The 25,607-nt window shown below is 40.7% G+C and overlaps 10 protein-coding genes across 10 annotated transcripts; 4 read left to right on the top strand and 6 right to left on the bottom strand.

Moving 5' to 3' along the window:
- Positions 1-388: 388 nt before the first annotated feature.
- On the bottom strand, positions 389-1,813 carry BEWA_039330 (hypothetical protein; the record flags this gene model as incomplete). Its single annotated transcript, XM_004833290.1, has 1 exon — positions 389-1,813. One exon carries the CDS (start codon positions 1,811-1,813, stop codon positions 389-391), a length of 1,425 nt encoding a protein of 474 aa, XP_004833347.1.
- Positions 1,814-2,017: 204 nt separating this feature from the next.
- On the bottom strand, positions 2,018-4,564 carry BEWA_039320 (hypothetical protein; the record flags this gene model as incomplete). The annotated part of the gene is made up of 1 exon (XM_004833289.1): positions 2,018-4,564. The coding sequence occupies one exon, from the start codon at positions 4,562-4,564 to the stop codon at positions 2,018-2,020; it is 2,547 nt and encodes an 848-aa protein (XP_004833346.1).
- Positions 4,565-4,920: 356 nt separating this feature from the next.
- Positions 4,921-6,328, bottom strand: BEWA_039310 (aspartyl protease, putative; the record flags this gene model as incomplete). Its single annotated transcript, XM_004833288.1, has 4 exons — positions 4,921-5,414; positions 5,475-5,714; positions 5,750-5,956; positions 6,031-6,328. 4 exons carry the CDS (start codon positions 6,326-6,328, stop codon positions 4,921-4,923), a joined length of 1,239 nt encoding a protein of 412 aa, XP_004833345.1.
- A 1,535-nt stretch (positions 6,329-7,863) lies between these two features.
- On the top strand, positions 7,864-9,248 carry BEWA_039300 (conserved hypothetical protein). Its single transcript, XM_004833287.1, has 2 exons — positions 7,864-8,953; positions 9,102-9,248. The coding sequence occupies exons 1-2, from the start codon at positions 7,891-7,893 to the stop codon at positions 9,146-9,148; spliced, it is 1,110 nt and encodes a 369-aa protein (XP_004833344.1). The 5' UTR covers positions 7,864-7,890; the 3' UTR covers positions 9,149-9,248.
- A 762-nt stretch (positions 9,249-10,010) lies between these two features.
- BEWA_039290 (hypothetical protein) lies at positions 10,011-12,167 on the top strand (the record flags this gene model as incomplete). Its single annotated transcript, XM_004833286.1, has 1 exon — positions 10,011-12,167. The coding sequence occupies one exon, from the start codon at positions 10,011-10,013 to the stop codon at positions 12,165-12,167; it is 2,157 nt and encodes a 718-aa protein (XP_004833343.1).
- A 705-nt stretch (positions 12,168-12,872) lies between these two features.
- Positions 12,873-14,942, top strand: BEWA_039280 (conserved hypothetical protein; the record flags this gene model as incomplete). Its single annotated transcript, XM_004833285.1, has 1 exon — positions 12,873-14,942. One exon carries the CDS (start codon positions 12,873-12,875, stop codon positions 14,940-14,942), a length of 2,070 nt encoding a protein of 689 aa, XP_004833342.1.
- Positions 14,943-15,347: 405 nt separating this feature from the next.
- Positions 15,348-16,272, bottom strand: BEWA_039270 (signal peptide containing protein; the record flags this gene model as incomplete). Its single annotated transcript, XM_004833284.1, has 2 exons — positions 15,348-15,949; positions 16,050-16,272. 2 exons carry the CDS (start codon positions 16,270-16,272, stop codon positions 15,348-15,350), a joined length of 825 nt encoding a protein of 274 aa, XP_004833341.1.
- A 296-nt stretch (positions 16,273-16,568) lies between these two features.
- Positions 16,569-16,844, bottom strand: BEWA_039260 (mitochondrial import inner membrane translocase subunit, putative; the record flags this gene model as incomplete). Its single annotated transcript, XM_004833283.1, has 1 exon — positions 16,569-16,844. One exon carries the CDS (start codon positions 16,842-16,844, stop codon positions 16,569-16,571), a length of 276 nt encoding a protein of 91 aa, XP_004833340.1.
- Positions 16,845-18,827: 1,983 nt separating this feature from the next.
- On the top strand, positions 18,828-21,908 carry BEWA_039250 (hypothetical protein; the record flags this gene model as incomplete). Its single annotated transcript, XM_004833282.1, has 1 exon — positions 18,828-21,908. One exon carries the CDS (start codon positions 18,828-18,830, stop codon positions 21,906-21,908), a length of 3,081 nt encoding a protein of 1,026 aa, XP_004833339.1.
- A 293-nt stretch (positions 21,909-22,201) lies between these two features.
- Positions 22,202-25,462, bottom strand: BEWA_039240 (hypothetical protein; the record flags this gene model as incomplete). The annotated part of the gene is made up of 4 exons (XM_004833281.1): positions 22,202-22,451; positions 22,487-22,549; positions 22,654-22,715; positions 22,814-25,462. The coding sequence occupies 4 exons, from the start codon at positions 25,460-25,462 to the stop codon at positions 22,202-22,204; spliced, it is 3,024 nt and encodes a 1,007-aa protein (XP_004833338.1).
- Positions 25,463-25,607: the final 145 nt, after the last annotated feature.

Genomic DNA, 25,607 nt, shown 5'->3' with positions numbered 1-25,607 from the left:
GGATGCACCCGTATATGACGCCCTGACTACTCCATTCGCGTCATGAGCTCAGGTTGTCTCTTGCTAGGCACGAATCCGACCTGTCTGGTCTCGTAGTCGTAGACGGTGTAATAGGCACGTAAGAAGACCTAGAGCGTTTTATTAAGCCATGGAACGTCAAACTTACCTCGCCAAACGTCCATGCGTTGATTCCCAGTTCCTACAAGTTCAGTGTAATGCGTAAAAGATGGAATGGGAGATGTGTAATCTCGGGGGTTTTGGTAAGTTTTGTACCAGTCAGGGCTTTGTGACTGATTAGGAGGAGAAAGAGAGTAGTCTAGAGGGGAGTGTCTCTTTGTCAAAGTTCTGCCTATTGGCAGATGAGTGAGGGTGTCCCTCCTGTAGTACATTACAAACGAGCTATTAGTCGTGCAATTAGAGCAGGTCCCTTCCATACGGCAAGGGCACCCAATCCTGCTCCACCTAGTCCAGTTCCAACAGATGTTCCAGCTAAAGTACTTGTATTATGTGACTCAGAAAGCTCCTTCTTTATCTGATCAAGCTTAGCCTCTAACTCAGTAAGTTTATCCAGCTTCTTTAGTGTTTCCTTCAATTTCTTGAGCTCATTAAGCTTTTCTATTAGATCTTTCCCCTGTAGCCTAGAAGTTTCTTGTCCACTTCTATAATATTCTGTCCATTTATCTGCATCCTTAGTTCGTCTGTAGAAGTACTGGTATGTATTACTACCGCTAATAACAAGTTCAATTAAGAGAAGATTAGACTGATCTGTAGGATTCTTTCCTCCGTAGTAATATCCAGAGACACTAGTTAGAGCATCTTGAAAGGATATACCAGTAAGCGGAATGCCCTCATGCTTGATTTCATTAACCTTGAACGGTGCACCCCTGAGGGAATACTGGTATCTGTAATATCCATCACCGATGTGACTTCTTAGCACAGTAATGCTAATATTACTACTTCCACCAGAATATGTTATACCAGACGATTTAGAGAGATCTAGAGGCAGATTAGGAGTAGTACCAGTAGGATGACCATTAGCATTAGAGACTTCAATCCAAGTGTTTTCATTCTCACTATTCCTTCTAAAGAATTTCTGCCCACCTTGATTATAGTAAATTAGGGGAAACTTATCACCAGATTTATGCCACTCTACCGTGATATTTCTTACACCCTTAATAGATGGAAGTCCAAGTTCCCAAGTGCTAGCATCCTTGAAACTAGTTACTGAGAAACTAGAACCAGAACGATAACGATAAGGTTGATAGAATGTGGTACCTGAGTAATTGCTGTATACTTTTATACTTCTGGTATTATCACAACTGGGACATTTGTAAGGAGTGGGAGTACCAGATTTACCCTTGTCAGAGAGATCTATAACATGCACCTGGTTCCTTGTACAGTTCTGCTTGTTTAGCCTCTCCCTGAGAGTACCAGTAGTTATGCCAGAGTCCTTACTCCAAGTACTACCACCTTCAGGATCAGTGTAATAGTTATTTCCATCTCCAAGTTGAATTAGGAGGGGTTTACTGAAACCATTGTCCCCTGACCAGTAGTAGACTGAGACACTCTTGTGACTTGCTACACTAATTTCAGAAAGAGTCCTTCCATTGTGATAAATACTGCCAATACTCCCACCTTTTGGAGTATGAGTAAACTTCCTATAGATTCCCTCTGGGTCAGGATACCAATCATCCGTTAGAAGAACTCGACCACCTGATTTATCAATATAATAGTATCCATTCTCATCTTTATCGACTCCACTTCCAGAATGTTTACTGATGTCTATTTCCACAGTAGCACCCTCTTTGCTCATACTACATTTTTACTCACCATTATATCACACTAGTTCCTCTCTATCCTACTCATTCATTCTTTCATAGTAGTACTCCATTTATGTCTCAACTGGTGTGAGCAGAATTGTCAGTATGGATGGGATGGTTGTAATATAAGTCCACAGGTGGACCTATGCATGTTCAATATGGCACATTCTTATTACCCATAGTATCTCCATAGACTCCTAAATCTGTCTCACCCAAGGATCTCCTCTAGAACGTTTAAATGCCCACCAACCAAATCCAGTAAGAGAACCTGAAGCACCAAGGATGGATGAGGTAATAATGGAAGGAATGTTCAGATTAAAGTTTCTCTTAGAAGAGTTTTCAGCGATCATTGTACCACCAGAATTTCCAGAGAGTCTTTGCGGTTGTCCTGTTTTAGCAGTAGTTTCTTGAAAACTCCAACCCCCAAAACTATAAGAATCTGAGGGACCAGAAGTAAATGGAAGGTATCCATTCCTTGCATATCTGTATTCTCCTATATCACCACCCTTGCCAGTAGCAGTAGGAAGAGTAGATGGTAGAGATCCACAATCACCGGGAGTTCCAGGAATATAGTCCGAGTCTTGAATAGCCTTGGTTTCAAGTTTGGCAGCTAGAGCTTTAGCTCCAGTAGGAGCAGGAGATCCTAGATCAGGAGCTTGACTACCTTTAACTCCAGTTTCAGGATGAGATTCTTCGGTAGAAACTTCAAGTTGAGCAGCAGATTCTCCTATAAGGCTAGCAGATCCTTTACCTTCCACTCCAGGTAGACTAGAAAGAGCAGTATGAGGAGATATAGGTGACGGAAGATATATGGTAGGTACAGAAGCAATAGGAGATCCTTCAACTTGAATAGCTAGAGGTGGAAGATATTCTTTAGGTACAGCAATAGAAGAACCTTGAACAGCAGTAAGATCTAGAGGTGATGAAAGAAATTCAGTTATAAGAGGTGGAGGATGTCCGGAAATAGAATATCCCGTAGAAACAGTAAGAAGAGGTAGATGAGGTGATGGTTCAAGAGATACTGTAGGTACAGCAGTATCAAGAGGTGCAGGAATAGGATGAGGTAGAGGAAACTCTAATGGAGGTGAACCATCTACCCAAGTTACTACTACTTCCTCTCCTGCTAATCCTGCTGAATCTGGAGAACTTGCTCCTGAATCTCTTGGTACTGGCCAGCCTACTACTGATACTTTCGGTTCTACTCTTTCACCATCACTATTTCTATCTTCAACCATTTCAGCCACTGGAGTACCTTGTAGGAGAATCTTTGTCTCAGACTCTGTATCAGGAACCTGGTCAGAAAGATCAGCTGCAGGGACTTCTTCTTTACCAACAACACTTAGTACTGGAGATGAGGGTTTAAGAGGCTCTTTACATCTTGAGTATTCACATCCAGTAAATCCTTGTAGAGCGTTCACAAGATGTTCAAAGTTCCTGTCATCCTTACAGTTTTTGATGTTCTCTGGATCTTCGGATATGTCAGGTACATTATCCCATTCTACATTATCAGAATTTCTTTGCTTGTACCAGTTAACTGTCTGATTGCTTTCATAATTGATACAGATAAGCTTTGGATCCTTCCCTGTACAATAGAAGACATATACACTAACTGGACCAGAGATGGGAAACTTTATACCATTATCAGATGTTATGTTCTTTCTAGTTTTTCCATCATTATACTTAATTCCAGCGAGTTTAGATTCACCGCCAATATGATGCTTGACGTAGGGAATTTTAGATGCAACTTTATCACTAGTAACAGAGACTTTCTTATCAGTATCATGTTCCTTACCACAACAGTACGAATGTCCACTCTGATATTTACCATGAGTTAGATCCATGGTAACACCGATACCAATGGAACATGCTACCTCATCTAGTTTTTCGGAAAGTGCTTCAGTAGGCTGACCATCACTATTATAGAATCCATAGTCACCAGCTTGTGCCCATTTAGTGCCATCTTTTTTTGTACTCTCAAACCACTTTGACTCTCCTCCATTCTTTGGTATAAACTGGAGCATAAGAGGAATATCAGTCGTTTGATGTGAGTACACCCTAACCCTATAAACCGCATAATCGTTTGGGAGATTTATACCACTAGTATCTGCTCCACTATAGGTTACTCTAGAAATTTGAGTTCCAATTCCAGAACTATGTACATCGTATTCCTTAACAGTATATTCAGGGATAGTAAGTTGTGGAGCTGATTTTATAGATTCTATCTTTCTAGTCTGTATACAGTAAGGTATGTCACCGGAGAAAAACAGAGATGGATTAGTAGGATCAGTGATCTCAAATGGTACGGCACCGTTGAAGCTACAGTTTTTCTCGTCTATAAGGTGAAGTAGGTCTTTATTTTCGTTACCGGCATATGACCAATTACTCTGGTTTGTTTTATTAAATCTACAGGAATAGTACTTAAAGTCATTACTATTCTTTTTAATTCCAAGTAGTATTGGTGTATTATTATTCCCGTTCCAGTAGTAAACCGTTACCTCCAGGATATTCCCTCCACGTCCTCTTAAATTATGTCCACCGCCTAAATTTGTATTTAGGGTAAATGCACTTCCACCATTGTGTTTATAGGTGTATCTCGTAAAACCATTTACCGGCTTGTTTTTATCCTTTTCAGCCCTTATGCCAGGTAAATTAGTATTATATATACAATCCCATAAATCATTCTCCTCTGGCTTTCTGGAGAAGTCTAATGTTAGTACTTGGTATCCACCTCCACATCCGCTCATCCTCCATCATAATAAGGGATATTATTCAGCCTTGTAGTATCCATGAGTCCTCCGAATGAAGTATTAAGATGCATGTTCATTGGTACTCCTAGTTTAATATATAACTATGGTATTATAATTGTTCACCATCTGTATACAACCATTCATCCTCCCTCACAACTAGCTCACTGCCAGAGACTATCCGCAGAACAAGATGAGTAGGTATCAATAGAGTTCCCTGAGTGACCTCTATGGAAGACATTCTACTCTATTCGCTTCTCTCATATAGTCCACTCATTCAAAAACCTAATTCTAAACTCACACTTCTCCTATATCCCGTACAGTCACAGGTAATTACCGCCGGCACAATATCTCACTCATAAAATCCCTAAACTAACCTCTTGTTGATCATCTACAACGATGCCGAGTGTACATTTCTTATTCCCGTCAGAACCTTGATATGAGAGAATGTAGTCTTGTGGTTTCAATTCTACGGGAAATTTGGTTCCATTCGAACTCTTGAATGTGAAAACCAAAGTAGGCTTACTACCCACCTCATCGCAAGATTCTACTCGCAGTTCGTCCACCAGACTAGACATGCTCTGCGGAGCGTACATGAGATACGATCCAGTGTCCATTATGACCTTGAGATCACCAAAAGTTCCCTTGTAAATCGGTCTGGATTCCTGCCCATTAGAGAGGGCGAATGAACTCGTGTTGAACCTATTCCTCTTTTTCGAATTCTTTAAATGCATGTCAACGAGGTTTAGACTCCAGTAGGTGGAGCCATCCTCAATGGGTGCCCAGAAAAACTCGGCATCCTGCGATTTTTTAAACTTTGGATTAATTCCTCCAAACGAAATGTTTCCTCCTGTACATTTTTGTAATGTTGTTGATCTGGTTAGGCATAGCCGTTGATGTATTTACGCACCTTCTTTGGAGACGTAGTAAGCAACTTGGTTGCGAAAGTTTGGATACAACGATTTATTATCCATTAAAGACTCTAGGAATGTTTTTGCTCCTCGATACTCCATTTCCTTTGTCCTGAATCCCAAACCTACTATTCCGTCCCAATGTACCTGGGACATTACAGGCACATTTATATTCGTAGCAAGTCCAACATTTACGTTTTCCAGCACTATGGAGTCCGAGAGACGGACTGTCGTCGTTCCTATAAACGGATGGGCATGTAAGAATCAAAACTACCGTCAACTGCCTTGATTTCTCCAGAGAGGTACTTTATAGATATGGGCACAGAGTTCCCATCCTCCTTGAGCATGGGCTTCCAGGAGCTTGTTTTGTGGTACCTCTGGCGAGTTTTACACTGTTGCGATATACAAGAGTCTCCAGGGAGCCAAAACTCCGACGAACCGGTATCAAAGAGCACCTTGAAAAGTTGATTTCCAGAGGGTCCTATAGGGCCATTTGCACACTCAAATGAGTACAAGAAGATGCATGTATTCATAGATGTGGGAAAGTGGACAAACCCATTCGTATTCCGCCGTAGTAAGTGGCCCACATTCTAGACGTGTAGTCCGCCTGGAGTGCGATGCTGCTTGAGATTACGTTCTTGAGGTCAAAGAACTTGGGTGACCTCTTGCAGACCTTTTCATTGTCCAAGATCCTCAGGCATTCATTTTCGTACGCCGAATCTGTTCTGCTCAGGCTGATGTCGTAGTATTCTCCCTCTTCCTGACCTCTCTGGAGCGCCTGAACTCCATGAAGCCGAGAAATGGAAAAAATACTCAATAGGAGGAAAATTAGGCCCACATTGCAGCCCAGCATTTATGGAAACTGAGTGTGTAGACACCACACCATGGTGTGTGCCCAGGAATGGATCGCAGTAGGGCCAGAGGAAGTTCTTTTCCTCCCATCTCCCGGTTATCAGCTCACAAGTGCTGCGTCTGGTCGTTGGCTGAATATGGAAGTCCAAGAGGCTCTACAAGGGAGGAACGGGAGCACTGGCTCCTCCTTCAAAGAATGAGACGGGTGGATGGGTCTAGCCTTCTACCGGCACATTCCATGATGGATACGTGATACATCTATGTTATAGAGTCGGTAACGGGCATTTCTATGGCCAAAATGAGGATTTTACCAGTGGCCCTTCCAGGAGCTTCTATGGCAATTTTCTCCCTCCTATGTCTCCTAACCTACGCTTTAGCCAGTTACTTACATAACTTGAACATTCATAAATGGGAATATGGTAGATAAGTGGCCATAGAGGCCAAGAAACGGACATTTGGAGATCCAGTGAACGCGCAACGTCGCAGCTCCCATTTACCACCCTGAAGCCACTTTTAGCTCCTCTTATGCACTTTCTAGACTACTGTCAGTCCCATCTCTCACATATTGGCGAATGGGTGAGGGTAGGCCATCCGATCGCAATTTTCAGCAAGTGGGCGCCACAGCGTTGGCCCACGTTCATCTCCTTTGAGGTTCCACTCTCACTTGTCAAATTAAACAATGCAGTTTTATTTTCGTATTTTATATTCGATTCTATAGACATCATTTCTGTATAGACATTTCGTAGGCACATTCAGTCCATAAACGCTCCAATTCTGTAGGAAATCTACGAGAAAGTGTTCTAGACGCCATTTAACGTTCCAGTGTAATGGCAAAATCGTCTCTTTATCGCTTAAATTCGGCAAAGGAAGCTTCCAAAGTGTCCGCAAAGGTCGCCAAGGACATTAAAAAGGAAGCGAGTAAGCCAAAGTCAAAAGCTCCAGCTAAAGTAGCTGAAAAGAAGAGCAATCCCAGCTGTACAGAGAACAAGAAGGTAAACTTGGATAAGGAAGTGCTAGAAAAGGTCATCAAGGCGTTCAAGAATAGGAAGAATCTGGAGCAAGTGCCGGATCTGCTCGAAGATTCCGCTGGAGTTCCAGTCTATTTGCAGATTTCATTGAGTAGAGTAAACCCCGAGGTTCACGTTAAGCCGCTTCAAATGTAAGTTTAATGAATGAAAGTGTGATGGCAAGTGGCATTGAGCACCTTTTGGAGATTGAGCGGTGTTTAACCGTAGGATGTATTTAGAGGATGTTTGAATGGTAAGGGAGTCTATAGATTTCATACGGTGGATCAATCAAAGTTTTGAGAGCTTGGAATATAGCGTTCTGATATACTACTAGATTCTTGGAATCACTGCATTTACAGTACACCCACTCATTCCAGCAACTCTACGCTCCGTCTATGAAACCTTGAGGATGTGAGCTACTTAAACATGCATCTTGAATGGTGAATAATACTGGAGCATTGACCTCCCATGCAGAGAATGGAGGGGTCTCTTCAACTTCTAGCCAATGATATGGTATATAATGGTGTGAATGACAGGTAAGCTCACAAGATGACTGATGGGAGATCCGGGACTTCAGAAAGGCGCCATGTTTATGGCAGGGCTGACTCTGTTGCAGTCTCTCCGTGTGGCTTTAACTGGAGCAAAGTTTGCACTTGATAGATTTAAAATTCCTCAGCAGTATGCCAGTTCGTTCATTAACATGGTCCATAATCCTATGGAACTGGCAACGTTTACTGGGATGGGTATTATGACCAGTCTGTCATTTATTGATAACCTTAAGGACTGTTTCAGGTACTTTGCCATATTTACGAATGTGACACTATGTCTTTCCTTCATTCTACTCCTCATCGCATTTAGATCAGGAGGTCAAATTGGAGATCTTACCTTCTACTATTGGACTATTGTCTTTGTCTCATTTATCTATGGAATGAATGTGGCATGTGTAATGAACGTTGGCAGTGCAAATGCCGCCTTTTTCAATGTGGGAATCCCCCTTTCTGGTATCCAAGTTTGCATTTACTACTATGTTTTTAATAAGCTTGCTGAGAGGTATAACTGGTCAAACGTTAGTTACTGGATTATATTCTGGCAACTCATAATAGCAATACTGATTTCGGCTGCCTCTGCAATAGTGTGGTCGGTTGCCTATGGTACTTCTGATAATGGTGGTGGAGGCAGTGGAGCTGCTGGTCTAAATGAAGCTCACAAGGCAATTTCTCCAATTCTTATGGGAATAGTTGGAATGGGTGGTATCTATGCCTTCTATCCTGCTATTGCTCCTTACAAATTGACAGATGTTGGCACTGGTTACAAAATTGATCTTGTTGTTTTATTTGTTAGCGCAGTGCCAGGCATTATTATTGCAGCTTTATGCGAAAAAGGTCATGGTCCAAATACTGATTGGGCTGGTGATGCAGCATGGCATGCTACTTGGATTCTGGCAATTCCACATATTACCGCAATGGTATTGTGCTTTGTTACACTTCATTACCCTGGTAGTGGGCTAGAAAGTTCAATTAAGAGCAGTGGAGCATTTGTTGGACTCATTACCATTACGTTAAAGTTTTGTGAAGAATGGCTAAAGGCTATTTCTTACGCTGCAGCCGGTAAACAGAATGGTAAATACTGCACAAAATGCAAAACCGACGGAGCAAACTGCCCGGACAAAAAATGTCCATGTGACAACTGCAAAGGAGTTGGAGGAGGAGCCAAACCCTGCCAACCTGATCAATGTACTAAACCAGACTGTAAATGCTGTAAAGATAGGGGTGGCGCTATATCTTCTTTTAATACATTCACTTCACAAGGTTTAATGATTCTTTTGGCCTTTACTGGAGACGGCTACCTGAAGACTTATTCCAAATATGAACATGATCGGAGTAAGTGGCCTACTAAGGATTTTGGGTTCTTTAAGTCCCTAGGATACTGGGCAGGTAATGGAGCATATGTGGCGTGTAAGAGTGTTAAGTCTTCCTTTACCAAGAATGTTAGATGCAAGGTTTTGGGTAAATCAGAGGCTCTCCTTATTGTCTATGCAGATGAGGAATTTTAGTACATGACCACTAGGAGGCTCTTTGAAGCTCAATCACTCATCCTTGGACGTTCGTCCCTTCAGTAAGAGTCTAGTGGAGAATCTGGCAAGACTACTAGGCTGTGAGGACTCATACTGAGGAGACATCCGATGATAAAGAGTTATGCACATAGTGTTTGTCAGTTGTCTGATAAGGATAGGAATTCTTGGCCTACTTCACGTTATGGGTTTTGGAGTCTAACCACCCCAACCATTCAGTAGACTCTTTAAGAGGTCCTTTGGAGATTCTCTTATGGAGTATTACGACCATGGCGACTGGAAGGATCCCATACAGTAGGGTATATCTATTCCACCAGAGATTCTCCCATGGACTAAGGTCCTTCATACGAATACACGGTGATCTAGTTGTTGGGGAGGATGAATGTATGGATGAAGATTAATGGATACTAGTCTGCTCCCTTTGGTCGCATTGAGATACTCATGGATCTCAGAGTTTTGAATGAGCATACCTCTGAACATGGATGGTGAATGCTTAAGGATGGAGTTGTTCCAAAGGAAAGAGAGTACCACAGGGTGAAACTGGACTAGTAAAAATGGCCTATAATGTCCAGCTCTAAGGACTTATCCAGAGCACTCTATCAATAATGGCTGTTGAAGGAGTAATAATTAAGCTTAATGTAAAACCAAAAGATGGAGACGTGAGTTCTACTGAGGAATATAATGGAGATGAATTTACTGGTGGTAATAGTGTTAAAATTACCGTCATAAAATCTGAAGAACCTAAAGGATCACACTTTTACAGGTATACTCATTCTCCGCACGGAGGGAGAGCATTCACACTAAAGGAAGTTAAAGATGATAGTGGTCAGAAAATCCAAGGTATCACAGAAGATAAAGAGGTAACCTCAGTTTCTGCCTATTATTGGAGGTATGATAGTGGTAGTGGCAGGACACCTACTAAGGTCCTCTTGGTAGGGATTACCACTAGTTTTGGAACTACCTATTATAAAAATAGTGGTGGCGATAAGTGGACTGAAAAAATGTTCCAACCCGAAGCCTTGGAGAATACTCTGGATGATCTCAACTGTTACAGTAACGGTGCAGCTACCATTAATCTGTCACAGAGTAATTCTACATCAGGGAGACAGAGTTGCTGCAGCGAACATAAAAATGAGAAGAGGGTCTCTGTTACTGATGGGCATATCAAAGTAAATAATGATCAAATGACTAAGTACACTAAGTACTCGATCTCCAATGGAAAATTAGCGGGATTTAAGTTTTATCAAGATGATGTAAGCAATGATGAAAAGTATAGAAGACGTATTAGGTCTACCGGCTTAAACTTTCCCATAGAAGGTCAAGTAGAGATTTACACCTTTTACTCTAGTAAGAATCCAGCTCTTATTTATGTAAAAGGAAGTGGGCAAAACAAGTGGTTTAAAAAGCCTGTTACTAGTAATGACACTAAAGATGAAGAGTGGGAAGAAACCTTGTTTGGAGTTCCTGACCCAGAAAGCATCACAAACTGTGACAAAGAGTTTAAGAAACTTGCGGAGGAACTAAGAGAACTTAAATGTGAAGGCTTGCAAGAATGTACTGCTGTTCGAACTCTTGATCCAGAACATCTTGGACAGAATGGAGTTCAACGTGAGGAAGTTCCAGCGGCTGACTTATCTGACCAGGTTCCTGATACAGAGTCAGAGACTAAGATTCTCCTACAAGGTACTGGACCTAAAGGTGAACCTGGTAAAGGAACTCCTGGTATACCTGGTGGAAAAGGTGAAAAGGGTCTAGACAGCATAGACGGTAAAAATGCTGCTTCGGGTGTTACTCATAATACTTCTGAACCTAATCAATATACTCATTCTGGAGGTGGTGCTACTACTACTGGACTTTCTCAACAACCTACTTCTCAAACGGCTGCTATTCCTAGTGGACCTGCTGGAGGACAACGCTCTGCCGGTGTTAGTATACTTGGTCCAGAAGGGACATCTATACAACGCTCTATTGATGGTTCATTTGCTCCTGTTACTCGTGCTGGTGACGGTTCTGGTTATGCTCTTCTATCTGCTATTCCTGTAGATTCTAATCATGATGAAGACCAAGAATCTGGAGCTGTTGGATCAAGCTCTGTTCCCTCTACTTCTACTGAAACTGCTCAAGAAGGTCCTGCTGGATCTGCTGGTATAGCTGCTAGAGGCGGTGATGATGATAGAGGAGCTGATTCTGCTCCTGGACATAATGGTGAACATGGTGATAAAGGACCTAATGGACTTACTGGTGGAGAAGCTCATACTGAACCTCAAGTTCCTGCTCAACAAGAATCTCTATCTGCTGCTCAAACTTCTACTCCTACTACTCAAGATACTGCTAGTGATAGTGGTCAAGCTGCTCTTGAAGATCCTTCTGTTATTGCTCCTACTCCTAAACCTGAAAAATCTGTTCTAATTCCTGCTGGTACTGAATCTCCTGATCCTCAAGCTCCTGCTAAATTTTTTGGTCTTGAACTTGCTTCTGCCGCTGGCATAGGATCAGCCTTTGGCGTATCCTCTGGTACTCTTGCCGGAGCTGGCGCAACATTTTTTGGAGGATGGAAACTTTATAAGGGAGTCCTCGACCGTGGAAGGTATGCTTCACTTACTAAGGATCTCAAGAATCTCCTGTCTGATCACAACTATGACTATTGGAAAGCATTTGGCAATATTTTAATACTCTTTAGAGCAAATCTCCCATTTTACATTCCAGAACCATATTATAGGACCACATATCATTTTGAACATTACATCTATATGCAGTTATAATACTCCATGAACATGGGAATTATTGATGATTCTACATTTGATCACATTAGGTACTCTGCCAACGTCACACTCCATATATGAATAATATATATTTCCATCTCACACTCATTTCATTTAAAATATACAGACACCTAAAGCACCCAATATATCGCAATAAAGACGTTTGTATCTTTGTAAAAGATCCTCAAAAGGAATGGAAAAAGGTAATTGCTGAGCAAGGCATCCGTGAAGTCAAGAAGGTTATTGGTGTTGATAAGCTACGTAAAAAGTACAAAAGCTACGAAGATAAGAGGCTATTGTGCAATAGTTTTGATTTGTTTTTATGTGATAAAGCAGTCATTCCTTCACTTCCCTCACTTTTGGGATCTTTTTTTATGGAGAAAAAGAAACTTCCTATTGGTGTATCGCTTTCAAAGGGTGCTATAAATAAGTCTATATCAACAGCTATAGATTCTACCTACTACAAACTGACTCAGGGGTCCTGTGTATCAGTAAAGGTTGCTACATCATCCATGGAAACGGATGCCATGGTTGATAATATATTCAACGTTTTGGAAAGTATTAAAAAGTTTCATGTAGAAGACAAGGTCTTCAAAAATCATATAACTGCAGTATTTTTAAATTGGGGAGGATCCGAATCCCTTCCATTGTACTCTGAGGATTTATTAGATGTAGAGAAGATTAAAGATGCTATTCATTAAAAGTATGTATGTAGCAACCTGTGCCAGAGTGCACATGAGGATTTTCTCAGGAATACAGACGTTTTCAACTACTAAAGGTATCCATAGAGTGCAAAGGAAACATGAGTCTGCTATTGTTAATCCTAAAAATGAAGAATCAGACGGCAAGCGTCTCGTAAAGAGGGTGTCTCAGCTGGCAAAATCTGGGCAGACAGATATACAGATTTGGAGAGAGTGCACTACCAATCTAATTGAACTGATAGATGAACTTGATATAAAGGACATTTCTTCTGTCCTTCATTCGTACGGATATATGAAATATCGTCATAAAAAGCTATTGGAATTGGTGGCTTCGAAGATTGGTGAAAATGTAAAAACTGTATCTACCAACAATGTTGCCAAGATTCTAAAGGCATATTCTATTCTCAAGTTTAGAAGCGACTTTTTGTTTAGACTACTGGTTCCACAGATATCTATGTACCTGCAAACAATGAGTGCCGCAAATGCTGCATCTATTTTCTATTCTTATGCTCACCTAGGCTACTATAACAAAAACTTTTATGCTGCATTCCAATCATGTTTTTCTAGACTTATTTCTAATCTGTCACCATACGATCTCACACTCGTACTTTGTGGTTACTGCAAAGTACGCAAAGGGATGGATGAAAAATTTTTAACAATTCTTGCATGTCAGTTTTGCAAACTCATTGATTCCTACGATAACAAGTCATTTTCCTTGTCGGTTAATGCTCTGTCTAGGATAAACTTTTGTAATCACCAACATGTAAAGAAGCTTGTGGAAAGTGAGGTCTACACCAGGACCAGTCTAAAGACAACGTTTAGTTCCCAGTCGCTAGCCCTAATCCTCAATGCTTTATCCAAACACACCCCAAGACCTAGCTCACTATTCAACCATTTATCTCGCATTGTTGTAAAAAGGATAAAGGAGTGTGACATTCATTCCCTCTGCCTCATTTCAGCCTCCTTTAGTAAAGTGGCGTTAGCAGACGCTAAAATGTTTGACAAAATTGCAGAAGCAGTTGGAAGAATTTCTTTGCAAATTTACCCTAGAGCAATAGCATCAATCCTGTATTCGTATGGACGAGTGAAACATTTGCATGGAGCACTAGTCTACTACTTTGCCAAACATGTGGAACTTTACGCGGAAGAATATACGTGTGACGAAATTGGCATGATTCTTAGGTCTTTGTGTTTGCTAAATGTTAGGAATGAGGAGGTCCTTACGAGCGTAGCAAAAAGGATCGTAGAAGGAACTCCAGATTTTGTTCCCACTCTTTTTGTCGATTCTTGTGCTCATCTTCGATCTAGTAGGGCATACGATGAGGATGTAGATGTTAGCATAAATAACATCCCAGTAAAAGTTGAAAATGATGTGGAAGAGCAAGATATGAAGGCCTTTAACATGTTACAAGTAATGGATGATCATGATGACAGAGCCAGTTCTATAGAAAACTATTTGGGTGATGCAAAGATTCATTCTCTATTGTGGATAGTACAGGCATTTGCAAAATTTTCTCACACGAATGGAACGGTTGAAAAGTGTCTCTCAAAACTCTCCAATGAATTCGTAAACAAGATGGAAAACATGACCCCAACAATCGTGGCAAACTTTATGCATGCCCTCTCTCAACTGAACTTTAGACATGAAGAGTGTTTAAAAATGTTAATTAATGAGGTAAAGGATCCGAGACGAGGCTTTAAATTCTCACAGACTGAGCTCAGACTGCTCTATGGCAGTTTGCCAATGTTTGGGTTTGTGAATGAGAGTGTCGGAATTTACAAGGTTGATTCTCTAATATTGAAGGAGCTAAAGGAGGGAGAAAAGTTTATAGATGTCGTTTATAGAGTAGTTAGACAAGAAATGGATAGCGATGTTCAATCACTGTTCATGCAGCTTTTGAAACCTCCAATCGGTTCAGTCTCAGAGGAAAAAACTGCCGATGATTACGTCTATCTTCACATTCCAGAGCATATAAGAAAGTATGTCGTAAAGCAATCTGGGGACAGTGACGCCGAAGAACCAATAAAGACGGCCCTGTCCGAGCACATGGACTATAACTTTAGCATAAATTGAGTGATGGAAACATTCATCTCACCAATTCATTTGTTAATGCATTGCAATTTTTGTATATAGTAAATCACCTAGCTTTATGTATGCATAAGTATCGTGAACACCAGATAAGTATAGAAGTAGTTTACGTTCCTGTTGGTGCGGCCTAAAATGAGTAGTTCATTACCCTAAAATCCAATACCGACGATACTGCATTAGTCCGTCATTTTGCACGGTTCTCTTATAAGAAAACATTCCAAATCATTCCCAGGAAAACAAGAGAAACGCTTTACACTTGAACTAATTAAACTGCCCTAGGTGTAGGTTATTCCACACTACCCTTGTAGACCCTCTAGAAGCAGTGGTTCTCCGACGTTTTATTATATTCCTAATCCTTATTACTTTGTCGCGAGATTACGCTTGTAAATTTCATGCCCTAGAAAGATCAATAGATTTTTCTTCGGAAGTGTAAACGTTAAATCCTTCATTGCCAAGCTTGTAGTTTACTATCTTCTCTACCCCGTAGGCGTATTTTGAGATGACTGTTATCCTAGGATCCTCTATTCCTTTTTTCCATACCACACTTCTCTCAATTAGCCCCTCTGTTTCATCGTCTATGACGTAGTCACCAAAAGTTACTCTGCCAATGACGGCGTCGTCTTGCATGTCTTCCTGAACAGTAAATTTCATGGGCAGGGTTTCCAAATTTTCTGGTCTATCCATAGGAGCCGTTCCATTGGCCACACCCCTTTTGTACTTTCCCCAATCTACTACGAGTTCGACGTTAATGTAGTGGTTGCTCTCCTGGGTCAGTAGATCTACATCGAGGGGAACTCTAAAGATTTTGACATAGCGGAAATAAGTGGGTCTCTTTATAAACTCCTCAATAATTTTGGTTTTAACTGTTTTCCCCTTGGCACATTGCGTATTTTTCGTTGTTGAAACAACTACATACTTTGTTCCGTCTTCCCTGAGTTCCGTAATAACTTGTCTACTTGTTGCATTCGCATCCCTCTCGACGAGCATCTCACCTAAATGCAATGGTGTATTGCAAACACAAGGTAGGTGTACGAAAAATGTGAAGATAGAATGTTGATAGATAGATAGATAGCTACAAGGGTGAATGTATACCTGCATCATGCACGGATCCAATGGTATAGTGATCTTTGTATTTCGACCATATGGTATAGTAAATCCCGCCAGGAATGCGTTTAGATGACAAGGTCACAATTTTGCCCGCATGACGCATAGATACATCTAAATCCAGCATTCTTATTGGTCTTGCAACTGCGTGGTCAAACAGTAGAACAGTAAGTGAAATGACAAGCAACGAGACTGGAACTGTCTGAGCCATTTTCTAGTATCTTATGGAGTATCTCTAAGCAAGAATGTAAACGTATGAATTATAAAGTCACGTAGACACTATCTACGGATCCGATATGTGGTAAGAGATCTATAAAAAGGTGCATGCAGCAATTTTTAGTGGGTAGAGTGACCTATTTTCTGGAGGATTGAGACATGAGGGTTTAGCACAGCTTGGCGATGTACTCGGTGGAGCCTATCCTCACCGAGAATGCTCCAGTGGCTCCAACAGTCATTCTCCCAGTTTTATAGCCTGGCAACTCCTATACGTGTGGATAATTTGGCCACTCAAAGCTTTGCTTGCTTCTCTCCAAACCTCATTCCTACTCGCTGCGAAAACTCGAAAAAGAGCTTGACGCAAGACTCTACGCACTGCGTTTCCTTCTTATCCAAATCCTTTGACCTAAACCCGGTAACGCATTCGTTAAAGCAGCGCTCCACCAGCCCATTGTAGGTGTCCATCGTGTCCTGGTATTGGATCTGGTTGAGTCTTTCCAGCACTGCAGACCTCTGGGAGGCCGTTAGATGGTTGAGATCTGATCCGAATCCAGCGGCTTGCGACATTTCGACTCGAGTATCCAAGGGGCTCGTATGCTATTCTACGGCTATCCTATGACCTCTTTAGTATAATGTACAGTTTTGCGGTATGTTTTAAGCCTCTATAGTCTCGATCACGGCGACGTTATCCTCCTTTGAGACTTCTCAGCTTGTATTCGCCTATTTTCCGATTATCTCCTTCCTTCAACCCTTAATTTATGCTTTAAACTGTAAAGTTTGCGATAATTTAGCGATTAGGCACCTGAAAACCAACTGGTGATAGTGCGGGGTTGACAGAAGCTGCGGCGCCCTGTGGGTCCGACGGCCAGTGCCAGTCCAGGGGCCAAAAGACGGAGGAGTCGCAGTTTTTGGATCAAATGATGTTGCAGTCGGTGTGACGTTCTTCTGGGAGGATTTTCGGGTCACTGCCACCGCAATGTGTCGATTTTTTGCCGGAAAAATTTTGCTCACAAACTACTCGGAGATTTGACGCTCTCGCCGAATGGTATCTCCTAATTTGATGTCTAGTGGATGGTATAGGGACCCTGAAAGGTAGGTGTGTGTTGAGGCAGAGGCTGTTCCAGATTTAGACGCCGATCAAGAATGAGGTTTCTCGCCCATTAAGGCGATCTTAAGGTTGAATGCGCCTTGCCAAGGCCAAAGCTTTGAGTTTATCCCCGTATGTGCTCCGGGGTGTGAGCTCTAGACCTCTGAAATGGAGATCCAAGAGAGGAATGAAGTGGAGTAGAAGCATTCACAGCATCGGAGGACGTAGGGGAATGCTGTGTATATAAAGCATAATCTTATTCTAGAAATTCCTGCGGTAATAAAGGGGTTTACTCGCCACTAAGGAGGAGATCTAATAGCTACGCTCGCCAGACAATCCGTAGTAGATGGTGCATGTCTAGGCACAAATATTCCTAGACAACCTGGCTACTGTTGAACAGTGCGGAGGGAAGGCAAGGGTGAAGATTGCTATTAGTAGGACTAACCGGAATAAACAAAGGTGGTACAGATTGGGACTTACAAGGAGTTTGATGCAATAGATTACACATGCTTTGGTGTTTTATACTACCCCTTAAATGTCCGTAATGGATACTTAACTTCATTCAGTGGTATAGGTTTACACTGAAAGAAGCTCATTCTTCCAAAGTGTGGGAAATTAATGATTAAAAACTATCCACATACCATTGTTAACATCTAAAAGGATGTTGTTTATTGCACCAATTTTAAACTTTGAAGCCACAAAATAAGACCATTAAAATCTTGAAAAGAGCCATAAAGGTTCTTTCAGACTGGAAAACAAACTACCAAGAATATTGGCATCACATTTGTGGCAAACACGAAAACATCCTTGCAGAATAAGAGACCAAGTTTTTTGCTCCAGAATAGGAAGATTTATGGAATAATATAGCCATTTTATGGCTTAAAGAGTTCAATTGTTACAGCTTACTACTTGTCCATATTGTGAACATCTGTTAGGGACTGTTAAACGAGACCTCAATAAGACTCCCAGTGCATATAGATGCACATGTATAGACTCTGAAATCTTACGAGCAAGACTATGATCAGGGATTACATAATACAAGAGAGAATAGCGAGAGGAACTTGTGCTACCGATATTGGTACTCTTGTGAAATCTACTATGAAGATCTCTAACAGCTGACCCGACATTCAAGCATACGGTAGGAAGAATAAAACGTTACTATAGTGGAAGTCAGAATCGTTTGCTAACAAATACTCATGGATATTCAATACCACAAATACAGAAAATGTGACCTACTAGCTATAAGTCTCAGGGGGATGTATAAGATGTCGGTACACATTATTCCTGTTGTCTATAGATGGGATGTTTTAGTAACCAAATTCTTTTCGAAACAGATCGAGAAGATTAAATTACAAAGAGAGCGAGGGAATGCACTCAAAATAGAATTCAGAGATCGACATATGACGATGCAACTCCTAGAATAAAAAGAGGGGAAACCTCGCAATGTTTTTGCCTCATGGAAGATGGCTGACGAGACGCTAGACCTTCACCCAAATAAATGGGACTATAACAAGAAATTAAAAGCTGTAGACACTAGTAATTGGAATTCTACTCCATATATCGAGAATGAATACGCCATACAGCCTGAAAAGAAACCCTTCAAGTTGGCTAAGATCCTGTATAATGAAGAGTCTATCGAAGGAATAACACTAAATTCAATCACAGTAACGAGTGTATCAGTATTTTATGACCCCCAAAAAACCAAACTACTGGCCTTTTGCCTTTGCTCCGGGAAAAAATATAATTATTATGCGAACCAAAACACTACCAAAGAAGTCACAAAAACAACCTTTACAACATTTTCACTCAATTACAAGCCTGACGTTACTATAACCAGAAACTTTTTAGAGAATATATATGAGAATAAGGGTTTGAACATCGTATCACTGGCCAGTAATTGCAATGAAATTGCTAGAAAGCTATTTAGAGACACAGATATAATCTTTGACCTTGATAAGCATCTTGGTGGAGACGGAGATTTTAAAAAGTACAAATCTGATACTCATGGAGAAACTATTATAGTGTATAATCCAAAGCCATTGGGTACTAGGTTTGTGGTTGTTAGGTATTTAACAAGCATGTTTACCATCCTTGGAATAAAGTTGAAAAATAAGAATATAACAATAAATGGAGGGTTTCCTGCTGAAACATTTACAGAATTTTCTGTTTGTTATAAAAAGGAGGACAAGAAGTATAGTGATCCCCTTCTCATGGTTTTGAAAATACAGTCCTCACATCACACTATTGGACATATCGCAGGAATATACCTTTTGTCAAAGAATACTAAAAGCACAATCTGGGATAGTACAAAAGTCGCTGGTTTTGAAATTTATGAGAAAGACTTTGAAGAGGTTCTTGATAATATAGTGAGATACTCGAGACTTCAAACCTCGGGATTAACACACGATCTCAAGAATAAACTGCGGGATGGTACAAAAGATCTTATACTTGACATAGATAAGGTTACTAAACAGGATTCTGATACCTACAGTTACAATGGTAAGACAGTTCACTACCGAAGGCAAAGTATGGAAGAAGGTTATTTTGCGATGGAACATGCTCACAAATTTCAGACCTTTACCATAAAGAAAGTAAAGACAAAAGATAGCAGATTTACGGATATTCCTTCCAATAACATTTTGGTTTCTCTATTCAAAGTATACTTTAATGAGAGGATAGGTGAACATCCACTTCTGATATATCTTCTGTATAACGGAAAACATAACTGGTTGAGGAGATTTTATGGAGACACTAAGTGGGAAATTGTCACTGATACCACTCTGGCTAAGGGGGAAACTTTGGGATCTATTAAGCGGCTTCTCGATGTATCATCTATCCCAAAGATTACAATAGATTTACAGAAAAGGGGGTATATCTATAAACCAGTCGATAATTCTTTACAATTTCGAATGACCATGAAAAGAGTTCAACATTCTAATTACTATGAGTTTAAATATTTCAGGGCTGGTAATGAAACTTTCAAAATCAAGAATATTCGATATGGAGCCAAAGAACTTAAAGGAATGAACTTGAATGGCGAATGGACGAGTATTTCGGCATATTACTGGGGAACTGAACCTTTATATGATAGACTTATGGTTGTTCAATTCGGAGATAGAGACGAAGATTGTTATTCATATGGTGGTGACAATGAAGAGTGGATACAAACTGCCAGTAAATTTGAAACTACTATTCTTGAGCTCCTTGAGAGTACAAATTGCAAGAGAAAGAATGCTCATATAATAGACATAGCCTCTACAAGCATTTATAGCTGTCAAGGGTGTGGAACAGGAATAAAGGTGCATACTATTTATTTTAGTCAATATCACTGTTATGAGCACACTATTACTGGTGAAGGTTCACCTTCAATTTCCAGATTCAAAGATGGCAATTTATATGACATTGGAGTGCCTGCATTTAGTAATTTTAGGACCGTCTATGTCTATCTAAAAAAACACTTCGAAAAACCCCTTCTTATTAACATTGCAGGATATATTGGAGATGGTAAAGAGCCACCGTATGATGAAAGATGGTACCAAAGAGGTTACAATGCCGATGGAAAATGGGAAAAGGTAGGAAAAAAAGATGCTCCCAAACGTTACAATGAGTACGAGACAATTTTAAAGATTATTTATGGAACTAAAGAGGGAAAACATCTAAATAAACCAGTTGAGCAGGAAAATAAATTGTTAACCAATCAGTATAATAATAGCATGGGTTATAATACAGGTTCAGATGACAGAGCTATCGGAACACCAGGAACTCAATTAAGGAATCATATTGTACAAGTTCGTGAAAACTCGATTCCATCTGATACTCGGGTTTCCATTCCAGCTTTAAAGATTAAAAATACAGCAAAACACAGTGTTATAGCTGGCAATAAAACCTCTGAATCTGCTGTTTCAAAACCAACAGTTACGCAAAATAATCTTAAAGATGCAGAAATCAAAGCTAAAGTCACTAAAATTGGTGAGGAACCTGACGCTTCCAAGAAAATAGAGCACAAAGAAGTATCTGTTGTGGAAGATTCATCTCAAAATTTTTCTAAAGCCCCAAGTGAGGATGGTAAAACCCATAAAACTCCTTTACATGAAAGTTCCGGTAGCACTTCCACTATGGATCGATCATTGGATCCCAATGGTGGTGACAGTAATAGACATAGATCAACTGGAGGAGGGGAAACTAATGATATAAGCCGAAACAGCACAGTTAGAGGGACTGGTGGTGAGAGGATGGATATAGAATCAAAACAAAATACTGTTGCTACAAATGATCATGTATCTCAAAATGGTTCTGAATATGACTTAGAAGGAAATAAAGAAGGTGGAACGGACAGTGTTTCTACTGATTCTGGTAGCCAGGAACATTCAACTGCTGATGAAGATTCAGATCAAATACAATCTAATGGTGATTCACATGTTTCTCCTAATATCTCTGACTGGTTTAAAAAACATGCTATAACTATTGGGTCTGCTGGTACATTAGCTGTTGTAGTTCCTACTGGGATAACCACTTATTGTTGCATTAAAAATAGAAAGGTCTAAATACTGGAATAATTCCATGAAATATTGTTTGTGTAATCCATACGGGATACGTGTAAATAACTTGTTTATTTGTAAAAATGTAGTTGTAATACAACAAAAGCCTTGAGCTATCACTCACAAATCGTCTCAATTTATGCTACATGCTATTTATCTACGGGATAAAACTCTTTGCAGGCATAAATTCCCCCAGCGTATCAGTCGTTAGTAATAACAGAAAACCATATGGATGTACATCCCCCTTTATGCATGCAAGCGTTAATTTACATTATAGAATACAAAAACGTGAATACGATTTAAAGGTCCGGGAAAATTATCAAACACGGTAATAAAATTGCCAACGAAGCCAGGTAGAAGCACCCAGTGAGAGCGAAGCAGGTGTGATAACCGTAGCTTTCAAAAATTTGTCCTCCTGCAACGGTAGTGATGGCCATGATTATGCGTGTGAGATATTCCGACGAAAGCCAATACCCTGCAGATTTTAGCTCTGTAAACTGGAGCATTACTGAAATCTTTAGCGGTGATGGCGCATTTTGAAATGATCCCCTGAATGTTAATGACTTTCCATTGTCATTACTTACCTCAGGACGAAAAATAAGACTATCCAGTTCGGATCCTTGGCCTTTGCGAATAGATAAAGAAGGCTACAAATGAGTGTTTTTATAAGTGTAATGTATGGATTCATAAATAGGTAGTTTGCATGATTGAAAGGGTTAATGTTTTGTCCCTACTATTCCTGAGAATTAACCGTTTGCGCCAAGTATCCCGTTTAAATTGCTTAATAAATATATCCGATACTATTACACAAAGCTAAATGAGAGTTACCCATTCACAGGGTAGGTCCTCAGTTGTGTTTACTTGAATACATCTGAGAGTATCTCTGTAGACACCCATTAAATCTGTCGAACCCAAGGGTCTCCTTTATAGCGATTATAAAGTTTCCATCCTCCAAAAAAGGTTGCGCCAGCTCCGGCAAGAGTACCTGAGAAGGCGTATCCAGCTAATGCGGAGCCAGTAGTAAGAATACCAACAAGAGGTTGAGGAGATTCAGGATCAGGAGGTGGATCAGATTCTTGAGAAGCAGCTTGAGCAGGATCAGCAGGTAGACTAGGAGCAGGAGCTTTTCGTTCAAGAGCTTCAGTAGTAGTAGCAGGAGGGAGTTGTCCTCCACCTCCACCAGGACTACCAGGAAAGTCTTGAGGAGAGCCAGGACCAGGAGTTCCAAGAGTAGAGTCTGGGACTTTCATAGCAGCAGCTTGAGCTTCAGTAGCTTTAGCTTGTTTAAGAGCAGGAAATTCTTCAAGAGAAGGAGGAGAGAAGGCAGAAGTAGGCTTACTGTCGGGAGGGCCAGCAACACCACTAATTGACAGACTAGTAACAGGAGTAGAACCACCTATAGGTCCAGGACCTAGTCCATAACCACCTATAACCTCAGGAACAATAGTGTCCCTAGAGCCACCCTCTGCTCCGGGTAAGGATAAAGGATCACCACTACCCTTTACTGGAAGAGTAGCAGTAGTAAGAGATAAGAGTGGGCCGTATTCGCCTTGTTGTCCGGGGAGAGGAATAGAACCACCCATAGATTTGAGAGAAGTACCCCTAAAACCAACTATAGGACCAGGGGAAGTAGGAACAGGAGCAGATTGAGTAACAGGTTCAGGAGGAGCAGCAATTTTAAGAACCTTGCCAACAAGACCAGCAGCTTCAGCAACAACGGGAGCAGGTATATGCCAAAGAGCCTCCTTTAACTCCTTAGCCAGCAAAGCAGTAACATCTACAGCACCAGCCAATCCAGCTACAACGGATTCACCTAGCACATGACCTATATCCTTTCCGACCTCTTTCAATAGTTCTACAGTGTCTACTCTAGCTCCACCTTGATCACTAGCAGGAGTACCAGAAGTAGGAACTGGTTCGACAGAAGGAGGCAGTTGAATATCTTCTGGACCAGTACCTGGTATTTCACCAACTCCATCTTCAAGTTTACCAGGACCACTAGCAACAAGAGCAGAAGTAACAACTTCTGGTTCTTCTTCATCAAGGTCTTGTTTTAGTTCTCCACCCTCTTCTTTAGGATGTAGTTCTGGTCCTGGTTGTTTAGCGGTCTCACTAACTTTAATAAGATTTTCAACTACCCTTGGAACCTTACTTTCTGGTTTACCCTCCTCCAAATCAAACTTACCACTCTTTGTGCAATAGTTACTAGACCACCTATAGGCATATCCATTCCCACTACTAATACGGAGTATAAGAGGAGTTTCGGCAGCTTTGTCATCAGGTTTAGGACAAGGGGGCAAGAAAACTACTACCTCTTGAACATTCCATAGTGTAAGTTTCTCCGAACTGTTACCTTCTGAAGAACCATTAATGAAACTAGTTATGGTAAAGGGCTTATTTCCTCTATAGGTGTGCTTCTTAGCGGTATACCCACACGATCTGAGGTCTTCATATTGAGGATCATTGTAGTTGGTAACTTCTATGGTCCTAGGACATCCGTCATTAGTACATCCTTCCTTTATACAGTACTCATTAGTATATTTAGGCTCATTCTGAGAAACATCTATTGTAACAGGATTAAAAAGTTTGCATTTTTGTTCTTGAAGCTTTTCCTTAAGTTTATCTTGAGGTAGTTCTAGCAAATAATCACCATCTTCAGATTTCATCATGCTCCACTTTGTATTGTCGTTATAACTTACATTTCCATCATTACCTAGAGGTATCAGGCTGTTTCCGAAGATCACTACGGTATATGCCTCCATTAAAAGAGGCTTGGTTCGTTGCAGATCCATATTCCAGTAGTAGACGGAGAGATTTTTAATGTCTTCGCTAAGTGGAATCGGGCCATAGCTGTCATCATTATCTCCTTCATCTTTCAATTTGAGAACAACGTCTTTGTACCTAACGGAGTCTGGCTTAATTTCGTATTCATGCTTATATTTTGTATATCCGGAAAAATCAGTTATCGCCTCAGAACTAACTGTGACCTTGTATTCTTTACAGACAGGACAATGGTAATTAGGGGTATGATTATCAGTGTTAAAAATATCGACGAAGTGAAGTTTGTGGAGTTGGCAGGTGAGCCTGTCAAGTTCTTTCTTAAGCACATCGTCATTTTTGATGCCATCTGGATAAAACGTTTTCTCCCCATGATCGATCTCCTTCCACGTCAGGTTATCATTACCCAGATTTCCATACCAGTAGGTTCCTCCATTGTTCCTGATTCGAAGTAGAAGGGGTTTCTTTATTATGTGTGGGCCATCGTCATACTTATAACTGTAGTAGGTACATATCTCAGTGATCGTCTTGTTTTTTACAAGTTCATATCCATCTGTATTTTTAAGCTCTTGTCCACCATATTTCAGAGTAATGACATTTCGTATATTACCCTTGTGATGACATTCTTTGTAATGCGGATCCCCAGGGGGAGTGTATAAATTTGATAGAGAAGCAATAAAGTATCCGACACACTTACATTCCCCTTGTAGACTTCCTCTTTCTCCATCTGGACATTTGTACTTTATGTCTACTGTTATGTCTTTTATTGTCTCTCTTGACATTCATATTTTTATATACTGAACCTCTTTCAAAACTGAGATTCATGAGAGTCTCCTAGCTACTCCTCTTCCATACGTTCATCCTCCCTCACAAGACTAGCTCACCGTCAGATAGAGTGTCCGCAGAACAAGATGAGTAGGTATCGAC

This window comes from Theileria equi, assembly GCF_000342415.1.
Source record: "Theileria equi strain WA chromosome 2 map unlocalized gcontig_1105316255037, whole genome shotgun sequence".
NCBI classification, from domain to species: domain Eukaryota; phylum Apicomplexa; class Aconoidasida; order Piroplasmida; family Theileriidae; genus Theileria; species Theileria equi.
The sequence above is the reverse complement of the archived record's forward strand: the minus strand, read 5'-3'. Positions and strand labels throughout refer to the sequence as shown.

What these genes read in the sequence shown, in the direction of transcription:
- BEWA_039300 (XM_004833287.1), top strand. Translation starts at nt 7,891, where the DNA reads ATGGGAGATCCGGGACTTCAGAAAGGCGCCATGTTTATGGCAGGGCTG. An exon ending in TGCAGCCGGTAAACAGAATG is followed by an intron (nt 8,954 to 9,101) that starts GTAAATACTGCA and finishes CTGTAAAGATAG; the next exon opens with GGGTGGCGCTATATCTTCTT.